This window comes from Macrobrachium nipponense, chromosome 25 (genome assembly GCF_015104395.2).
Source record: "Macrobrachium nipponense isolate FS-2020 chromosome 25, ASM1510439v2, whole genome shotgun sequence".
NCBI lineage: Eukaryota > Metazoa > Arthropoda > Malacostraca > Decapoda > Palaemonidae > Macrobrachium > Macrobrachium nipponense.
In genome coordinates this window covers 35,530,985-35,541,527 of record NC_087214.1, presented here as the reverse complement: position 1 = coordinate 35,541,527, position 10,543 = coordinate 35,530,985, and the positions used below count along the sequence as shown (strand labels likewise).

The 10,543-nt window shown below is 41.5% G+C and overlaps 1 protein-coding gene across 3 annotated transcripts in view; it reads left to right on the top strand.

Annotated features, from left to right (window-relative positions):
- The first annotated feature begins 2,095 nt into the window (after positions 1-2,095).
- Positions 2,096-10,543, top strand: part of LOC135199354 (protein SCAI-like) — a 114,897-nt gene continuing 106,449 nt past the window's right edge. For all 3 annotated transcript variants that reach the window (XM_064227321.1, XM_064227320.1, XM_064227319.1), the window contains exon 1: positions 2,096-2,362. In XM_064227321.1, the coding sequence (XP_064083391.1) occupies positions 2,274-2,362 (89 nt within the window). In that variant the 5' untranslated portion in view covers positions 2,096-2,273. The remainder of the gene's footprint in view (positions 2,363-10,543) is intronic.

The following is a 10,543-nucleotide window of genomic DNA, read 5'->3' as shown; positions in this document are numbered from 1 at the left end:
TTCTTGGATTTTATAACTCAATTTCTCACTTTTTACCTCGAATCGCATCTTCTAAGCATAAAACAATTTGCTAATTTGTGAAATGATTGTTTATGTTAACTTGTGGAATGATTTAGCTATTGCAATTAAACATAATCAAGGGGAAATGGATGCCTGTAGTTAGTATAGGATACGAAACCAAAATGTAAAATATTGGATAAAAAAGACGTATAGACAAATTATATACGATAAAATGCTATACGTTTCTTTCGAAAACAAAACTGGATTCACTAGAAAACCAGTATACAATCATACAGATCAACACTTTTAAGTTATTATGAGTTCAGCTGCCCTAACAATATGATTACCAGAGACGCTCTAAAAGCAACTATATATATACCAAGCCAGTGTTTTTCGACCTTTTTGTGCCCATGGCCCATTTTTGGCATGCCTAAGTACTCGTGGCCCAATGCCATTCAGAATTGTGTAAAATATAATAATAGAATTTTATTAATGTTTTTAGAACACTTTTATTAGTTTTACATTATCATTTACAGAACCATTTCTTTAGAGCACTTCATTAGTTTACATTTTCATTATCATTACTGGAAGAAAATGTTGGCCTTTATTCACTGTTAATAACTCATATATGTTGCAATCAAAACTCAAAGGACATGTATTCACTTATGAAATTGCACACTTTCCAGTATTTGTGTAATTAAATTTTATGGGTTGTAATAATAACTCAAAATACCTTTTCACTTATGAAAATATGCACTGGCCTACATTAACAGTATTCTAAATAAATTTTGGACATTGAAATAAAAACTAAAATTCCACTTTTCTACTTATGAAGTTAAGCGCTGCGTGCATTTATAGTAAATAAAATTTGTCTATTTGTATTGTAATAAAAAGTAAGTTTACACTTGTACAACAATTATAGAAATAAAAATAATAGTACTTTATTGTAGGCATATAAAATAACTGCATAGATTTGGTAGCTAGTGTGATGGTTGTGCTTGCTTTTTTTAACTCTCTCTCATTTTGTGCTTCATTATTTCTAGATTTTTCACTTTTAAATATTATTTTAAAGATGTTCGTGTCATGGCCCCCCTCAGAACCAGCCATGACCCACAGGTTGAAAACCACTGTACTAGGCCTATAGTTTTAATAAGCTCAACTGTCTTGCCAGTTTAGTCTCATAGCAATTATAAGACCATAGTTTGAATGGCAACGCAGGAGACTAAAGACAAGTCAAATGTCCTTACACTAATGAAGAATTGGTAAAGTCTGTACGATATTATGCTTGTAATCACGTAAAATTATTCAGCCATGATGAAACAGAATTCTAAAACTCGATCATAAAACGCAGTATTTTCAAGTAAGAAAGAGCCTGTTGGCTAAGGAAGAAGACAAAGAAAGATAAACAAAGAAAGAAAATGACTGAATGGATGCTTTATCAGAATAATTATTGTCTGTTTAAGTGAAAACTATATTCGAGAATTACGAGTAAAGACACCAACCATAGATATAGTACTATAGAGCAACTGCTTATAGTGAAGCAAGCAATACGTTTTATTGGAATGAAAATGGTTATAGTCTCTCTGGATTCAAGAAACTAAGTGCAAATTAACAGGGTCTATTACTTTAACCCTATAAACGGCGATAACATCGAATGAGTTAATTGCAAAATAAGAAATTTGAATTTATTATTATTCGACATCGTCGCAAAATGAAGCGTTCTCTGCGTACACTAATTCGCAATGTGAATTTCTCGTACTTCGACATAGCTTGAAAAGTGTAAAACTTTATCAAATAATAATAGAATGCACTTATTATTTTATTAAACTTTACCGTTGTATCGTAAAATACGACCTGGGGAATGATGTATAGATGTAAGACTTCAAATTCACAGCGACCGATGACTTCAAGTGTCATTCGGGTCGCCATATTTGTTCGCGGTTTGAGAAGTGTCAAACTCGCGAGAGAAAAATGGAGTCGTCGTCATTCGTCGTAAAATGAATAGATTTTATTGTATAAAATATGCCCTGGGGAATGAGCGACTAAGGAACGCCCTTCATTTCATCCGCAGCGAACGACGTCATGGGTGGTAGGGGAGGGATGGAACGAGGGAGGTACGGGAGGGGGGCGTGGCACGCCATCTAGGAGGAACCCGACCCCGTCTATGAGTGCCAAGTGTCCCTAGCGCCAGGCAGGCAGGCACCTCTCCTCTCCTCCTCCTCCTCCTCCTGCTGCTCCTGCTCCTGCTCCTGCTGCTCCTGCTCCGCTTCGCCATGGCCGAGATGGACGAGCAGGAACGGAAGGTCGTCACGGAGTTCTGCCACCTGCTGGAGAAGTCGAAGCAGCTCTTCAACGGCCTTCGGTAAGTTGGGCGCCGAGCTCGGCCGCCCCCGATTTCGTCTGCTGCAATGTTTACATTCGGGCAGCGCGCGGGAAAGCAGACGACGCCCGCCCACCTAATCCTTCATCACGCCCTTCGTATACTAGCTATAATCTCGGGCGTCGATGGGCGCGATGCTCTGTCCGCTGCCTGCCTATCGCTTCTGCTTGTCGAGGCTTCGCCCTTCCCCGACTTGGCTGTCTTGGGTTCTTGTCCGTCCATGGGCGGCGCCCTAGACGTGGTCTCGAACACCAAATCCCTCCCCCACCCATTGGTCTCTTTCGTAAACCCCCATTGAAATCAGTCATAGCCGCCCGTGAACGGGCGTCAGTCCCGAGGCGCTAAAAGAGCAGCATGTTGCAGGCCCCTACAGGGAGTGCCTCCTACAGGAGGACTCGAAACCAAAGCCTACCTCAATGGGATGCAATTCACCTAACCTGACGTCGGGGCTGAGGTGGTACATGGCGAATGACCAGGTTGAACTGGAGACTGCTACCCATAGCCTGCTTCCTTCCTGTCACCAACCAGACTAGGGTAAACTACCGAGTGGCCACCTGGCCTCTACCGTAGCGTGACCACCTTCCCGAAAAAGTATTTTAACACGTCCTGTAACCCAGGATACATATTAGTCAAGAGCCAGCAGCATCCGTCAAAGCAATGCCTCGAGACCTCTACTTTCCTCTTGAAGTCAGTTTTTTTTCTCCCAAGTCACAAATCAAGGCTGTAATTTCAATTTTTGGGAATGTGGTCACGCTATGGTAGGGGCCAGGGGGCCATTCAGTATTTTACTCTATTCAAATAACTGACGCTGACTGCCTTTTCTTATGTTTTTAATATGCTTGTCTTATTTCGACTGCCTAGTTCATGTTTCTGCATTCATTCCCCAGGGGCTGGTACGAAACGCTGCGCTCATTTTGCTTATAAGCTGGTCGATGTCGAACCTGAAGGGTGCGGTAGTTGTCTTCACTTTTACCAATGGCTGTACTATCAGTACATCCTAACCTAGCCTAACTTGACTTGTATGCCTAACGAATTTTGTCACAATAATATTTTCCCTTCTTTAACCCCCATAACTCACCTGTAGGCCAGGTGATGTGTCATGTTGACTAGGCTAATTATGCTATTTACAAAAGGGTTTTCACACACTGCAATGAGGGGACCCATTTTAAATTAATATTAGCCTACCTTGGGGGGACTGTAATGGAGATAGCTGCACAAAGATATAATTTATTACTGTAATTTTTTGGTTAAAGAAATTAGAGAATGGTGTATATAATGCAGTACAGGTGAGATAACCCTAGAAATTTATGAGATATTGGAAAATTCACATCTTTTGCCTATATTTTAATGTTCATCCCCAAGGGGCTAGTAATTCATCCCCTAAGGGCTGGTCATAAATGTGGGGGATGCTGTGTTTAGTATACTATCCCCTCAGAGATAAGAGTAAAAATATAGACAAAAGACTGTGAATTGTTTCTTATCTTGATCATTCTAGGGTTATTTACCCAAAATATTATACATATTGAAGAAAATATCTTCCTCTGACCTTCTTTGTATTTACTTTAGTTTTTTAATAGATATACAGTACTAAAGTGAATGAAGTAGCCTGTTACATGGTAGAATATAAGCTGTCAAGTAACAGTGACATATCCAATAATATGTACTGACTTACCCTGCTGTCACATTGACATAACCAGTAAGGGCACCACATGGGCTTACTGCATTATTGATGCTGATCAGACAGTTTTACACTGTAAGGAGGTATTTTTCTTGTAGGAAGCATTCAAGTAATATATATTGTATTTATTAATATTTATAAACCTCAATTTTAGAATGTTTTATTTATATAATATAATTCCTGACATCACTGGACCGTAATCAGGCTTCTAATTTAAATTTGTCATTGGTTGGGAATATACTAGATAGGTTATTCTTTCTGCACAAACACAGATACTACTGTTCTTTGGCTGAATTTTATGTTTTTGGATAAATAAGTAGTAAACATTTGTTTCTGTAGCTGTGAGGAGTACCTATACTATACCTGAAAGATTACTATAGGTAAAATTTAGGACTGAGTTAAAGATCCTTTCAATCGTGGGCCACTCTGAATAACTTTAATTTTCCAAGTATATTACCTAAAACATACCAAGGAGGGACATGACTTTGTGGGTGAAGCTATGTGCTTTAGAAGTAAAACCCCTTCAGTTAGGTACAACATGACTTCTTAGGTGAGGTTTTGTTAAGTCATGTTAAGATGCTTCAGGAGACAGTGTTCAAGTGAGCTTAGGTAGGTCTCAGGGAGGAAAATGTGGCAAGCTTGTTAACACGTATCCCCTTTTGAAAACCATTGTGCATTCTAGGAGAAATGTCCTTCCTTGAATGTAATCAGGCATTGAACATAGGTAGTACATAGTACATTCCTCTTGCTGCTTCTTCTAGGTCTTGAGTATTTCACATTTCTTTTTGTACCAGTCCCTCACTTGTTTTATGAAAATACAAGCCATCTCCTTTTACATAGGAGTATTTCTCGTTGTAAGCAGGAGACAGCCATTGAAGCGTTGGTAACAAGGTGGTTAATTGATGGGATAATGCCCAAGGCAGTGTCACTACAGCATTACATGCTTGTTTTTATGGATGCAACTTACCAAGTAGTTACATAGCTATAGTTTCTAAAACCATCGGCAGCTAGTATTTTTGAAATTCGCGGAACGCTAGTTTGTTTTGGTCAGGTGATACCCCCCGCCCACTATCAGGGGAGTGAGGAACCAACACCGTCCGAAAATCAGTTGTTTCTGCCGGCTGGTACTGTCAACACAGTTTCAGTAGTAGCAGAATTTTTGGAATTCTTTGCTGTCGCTTATTTGGTGAAGTATACTCTGAATATTGGAAGTTTTGTTTTTGGTGATAGCTATTTAAGAATTGAAATAGTTTTAAATATTTTTGCACCGAAATTCACTAGTTTTGAATTGGTCTACATAATGTCAGACACTAGTTCATCTGGGATTAATTATTGTAGTAAAGGCTGCAATACTAGGATCGCTAAAGAGGGTAATGATCCACATTCAGTTTGCACAGGTTGTAGGGGACAGACTTGTACACCAGATCAAACTTGTGGGGAGTGTATTAATTGGGATCAAAGAAATTGGAAGATCTTGACTAGTTACACGAACAAGTTAGAGAGAGATAAGAAGAGAAAAGCGGCTTCTAGAGCTAAAGCAAAAAGCTTAATTAGTCAGGAATTGTCTAATGATAATTTGTCTCTTTCTGAACCTTCCCCTCCACCTGTCATTCCCAGTCCTAATCTTGGCTCTCTCACACCCGTACCCGATGCTGTAGCCAATTTAGAGGCAAGAGTCGATCAGAAATTTTCTATCATGCTCCAAGCAATGGAGAAATTAGGAGCGTCCGTGAAAACCCTAATGGACAAGCTAAGTGGTGAAGTGAGTGCAATTGTAAGTGTGGTGGAGGAGGTGGCTGTTTGGCCCACTGATTCTCCTAGGCAAAGGTCCCTGTCAAACTCCCCAGAACCTGGGAGGAGGCATACTGGTAGCCCAAGGGAGGTTAGTGGGGTCTACCCATGAGCAGTTGCCCCCTCAGGCGATTCTGTTGACAAATGACAGATCGCAACAGAGCGCCATTGGAAAGGCGTCTTTAAAGGAGTTCCGCTGTCGTCTAGTGCTTCCAGCTCCGGGGAGTCCTCTCCCAGGCGCCAGTGGCGATTCCATGACGAGTCCCGTCCATTGAAAAGGAGGGCTCGTTAGTTGTCTCCCTCTCCTGTCCCCTGTAAAAAGGCTAGCCCGTTACAGAAGGAACAGCCTTCGTGTAGTTTTTGGGACTCTCCAGAGAGATTCTCTCAGGATACGGCAGGAGAGGGACGTCGTAGTGGTGAGAGGGTCACATCTTCTAAGTCGACGGCGTCGTCAAGAATGTCTTCCTCTAGCAGACGTTCAGAGGTGAAGAGTACGGGGAAGAGTAGACTTCCGGAGATGTCTTCAGCACCGGTCCGCACATGTAATACTGAAGGACAGGTAAAACTGCCATCAGTCCCTCCTGTAATTCCCGTGACTCCTGGGAGACATCTTCATCGTTCGGAGCATGAGAACCCGCCGACTCCTGAGCGCCCGTCGGCGCCACATTGCCCCGCTCGCCAGAGCAGCCTTTGGGGCCCGGAACTTCTGCGGTGACGCTAGAACAACTTTTGGCTCCCGAGCGTCCATTGGCGCCCAGGAATACAGTTTGCAACCGAGCGTCCACCAGCTCCCGAGCACCCACTAGCGCCCGAGAATCCACGAGCACCCGAGCGCCCACTAACGCCCGAGCATCCACAGGTATATATGCAACCAAGTGCACAGAGGGACCAGTCTGAAGCGCTTGGACAGCCTTTCATCAATTTCAGCTTCGGGCCTACTGACAGGACTTCAGGTGATGGCTGCCCCTGATCATTCTCTGTCAGCCATCCAGAATAAGTTAGACAGCATTTTGGGCTGTATTCAATCTGCGGCGCCACCTATCCAACCTGTAGAGACCTTATCACCTATTTCTTCAGCCGAAGAAGAAGAGAAAGGAGAAGAGGAGGATAAAGAGTCTTCTCTCACTGCCTACAAAGCCTTGCTTTTTTACTTTGTAGACAATTTTTGGGATTCATTCTCGTCAGTAACCCCCACGTCTCCAGTGTCTTCTTACATGAGGGATAACCAGGAAGACTCCAGGAAATTACCGAAATTAGTACTGTCCTTTTCGGCTCAAAAAGCGTTAGAGGAAATTAACCTTTGGCTTGAGGATAAGAGGGATCAAGGCAAGGTCAACTTCTGCTTCCCTCCTCATTTTTCAACTAGGAGACACTTGTGTTACGAAACCGGAGAAGCTCTCTCTTTGGGTGTGTCTGCCTCCGCCCAGGGAGACTTCTCCGCGCTTATTGACTTGGCAAGAAGATCGGCTTTCAACTCGGCCAAGATAATGTTTACGGCGTCAGAATTAGACCACCTCATTAAGAATATCTTTAAGGTATACAAAGTTTTTAGTTTCCTGGACTGGACAGTAGGAGCCTTGGGATGTAAACTGAAGAGCTATTCAATGTTGAGTGAGGAACTAGCCTCTCTCTTCATGTTAGGTATCCTAAAGAAGAGAGAACTATGGTGTTCTTTTACATCCAAGGGAGTATCTCATACCCAAAGGTCTGCCTTGGATAAGAGGAACATGTTTCCAGAAGAGACAGTAGTGCTAGTTGCCTCCGAATTGCAGAAGAAAGCAACACAGGATCTTCTCTCGCATTCCACTAAACGGACTAGTGAAAATATCCCTAGTGTACGCCCCACGCCAGCCAGCTGAGGACAACCCTTTCGGGGCAGGGGATTCGGTAGATATTTCCCAAGATCAAGGGGCAGAACACGTTTCACCCTTAAATCTATTTAAAAATCCTCAACCAACCCCTCAACCAAGAAGTAGTGTATCAGTCCTTCGTGCACCAGTAGGAGCGAGGCCCGTTGGTTTTGGGAAGAATGGGAAGCAAGAGGGGCGGAACCTTGGATCCTAAAGGTTTTAAGAGAAGGATACGATATTCCATTCAAGAGAAAGCCACCGTTATCAGGCTCTCCGATAGCTTTGACAGCCTACTCAGAAAATTCAAAGAAGTTCATCGCCCTTTCGGAAGAGGTTTTGTCTCTCTTGCAAAAGAAAGCAATAGAGTTAGTAGAAGAGCCATTAACACCAGGATTTTACAATCACCTGTTCGTTGTCCCCAAGTCATCAGGGGGATGGGACCCGTATTGGACGCAAGCACTCTGAACCTTTATGTGCAAAAGACAAAGTTCAAGATGGAGACGAATCAGTCTGTCCTTTTTTCACATCCCAATACACCAAAACTCAAAGAAGTTTCTACGTTTTGTCTTCAGGGACAAAATATGCCAGTTAAGAGCGGTGTGTTTCGGGCTTTCGACCGCACCACGTGTTCACCCGAGTGCTAGCTCCCATTGCGAAATGGTTACATCTAGTCGGGATAAGGACATCCCTTTACTTGGACGATTGGCTTGTCCGGTCACAAACAAAGGAGAGGTGCACGGAGGACCTTCAGAAAACCCTGACTTTAGCTCAGGATCTAGGACTGTTAATAGACAGATGAAAGTCGCAGTTACTCCCCAGTCAGGAATTAGTCTATTTGGGGATGAGGATTGTAACGGTCCTTTTCCTCCGTTACTAAAAATTAAATAACTTCCTTACCAAACTCTGTTCACAACAAGAAACTAAGTCCACAATCAGTGGAATAGCTCTCAAATATTATCAAAGTGCAAAAATTAATCCATGGGGGAAAACGAAACACCACAAAAATACTTAAATTTAATACAAAAATATCTAGACAGAAGTTATTCCTGAACCTCGGAATACATATATTATCGAAAACCAATCACCCTGAAATATTCATAAAACAACACACTTACCCAATTAAGATAGGAAAAAGCAAAGATACATCCACAAAGAGAAGGGGGTTCAGACAGGAGAAGGCATACGGAAAGCAAGAATAACCTATCAAATACAAACTAAACCCTAGCGGTGGTTTCCCTCCTCTTAAACACTGGAGCTGTGGCCGTGATCTCCTTAATTATATATATAGGTATTTCTGTCCTCCGTAACACTGGAGTTATAGCCGTGATCTTTATAATTACTTATATGCCTCTGCGTCCAGAGACAAAAGTGAAGTGACAAAGTGATATTCCACAGGATTCACACATCAGCGACCTACGTCCTCGAGGATGATCCTCCAAAAAACCGGGACGTCCAAATCAAACCAGAGCCAAGGGCATCACAAAGATCGCCTGAACCTTCCAAAAATATTAATCACTTATACCTTGGCTAAGCGAGAGTCCCTCGACATTTACTGAGCCGAAGGTGAGGCAGGATGAAGCGTAAATCCTTCAAGAATAATCATAAATCCAAGTAGGCGATACGTAGCAAATCCAAGTCACCAGGAGTAATAAGGCTCAGAGATCAACTGACTCCTTCAGTCCAAACAATCTCCGACCCAGCCACGGTGACAGCACCCCTCGCTCACAAATATATGGAAAGACAGAATGGTCATTAGTGGCAATTACCAAACAAGACAAACCACCGGGGAGGAGGAAAACAAACTAAATGGATAACAATAAAATTCATATACATAACAAAAACCAGAATAATAAAATAGCTAAGAATAAAATATCACAACAAAGTGACACCTCCTCTCCCAAAAGAAAAAAAATATACATATATTTTTTTTTTTTTACAGTAAATAACTTAGTATACTTAAAAAAAAAAAACTAAATAGTCATTAAAAAGACCCACAAGCCAAACAGAAGGTTTTATACAACCCTGCAAAGAAAAAAACAAAGGTATGAATGTAAAAATAATAAACTTACAAAACCTGATATCCAACAGGAGGGGTGGCAAAGGAACAAGGATGCAGCTCACAATGGCATCAAAATTAACAAAATATCATTAATACAATGGAAAATCTACAACACAGAAAACCTCAAAAACCCATCGCCAAACACATTGTTAACCCAAGAGCTTCAAAACTCTCACACACGTATATTATTAAGAGCTACACTGCTCTAATCCGGATTCCATAGAACTGTTCATAGGCCATAATTTATTTACACACACTCAACGTTGTTTCACTTTGTTTCAAATCGCTCATTGCAACAATGTTCAGCGAACAATAGTCCTGTCTATATCACAGTGACAACACACTATTTCACTATAAAAGTGTCCTACCGAATACATACACTAACACTGGACAACACAGAGAAAACCAACACAGTTTTCCCCTGCGCAATCCCAACACACAAAATTTCGTGAAGCGTAATTATGCCTGAAAACCAAGAATGCCCGGATTAGTAGCTGTCCGCTAACAATGTAGATTCTCTGATTAATATCCTAATCACCAAATTAATCACCTCACCGTATTATACCATGCGCCAAAGACCAACAAATACCAACATCATTGTATACCAACATCATTGTATACCACACTTTTCAGTAATAATTTTTACGATATTACACATTTGTATCCTATAACACTCAATTCCATCATGCATTATAAGCACTTCAACCTTCATTAAAATAAACATTGCCACAAAATATGAACACCGATTAGCACTTTCTATCTTCACTTATGGCCTTAATTAGACT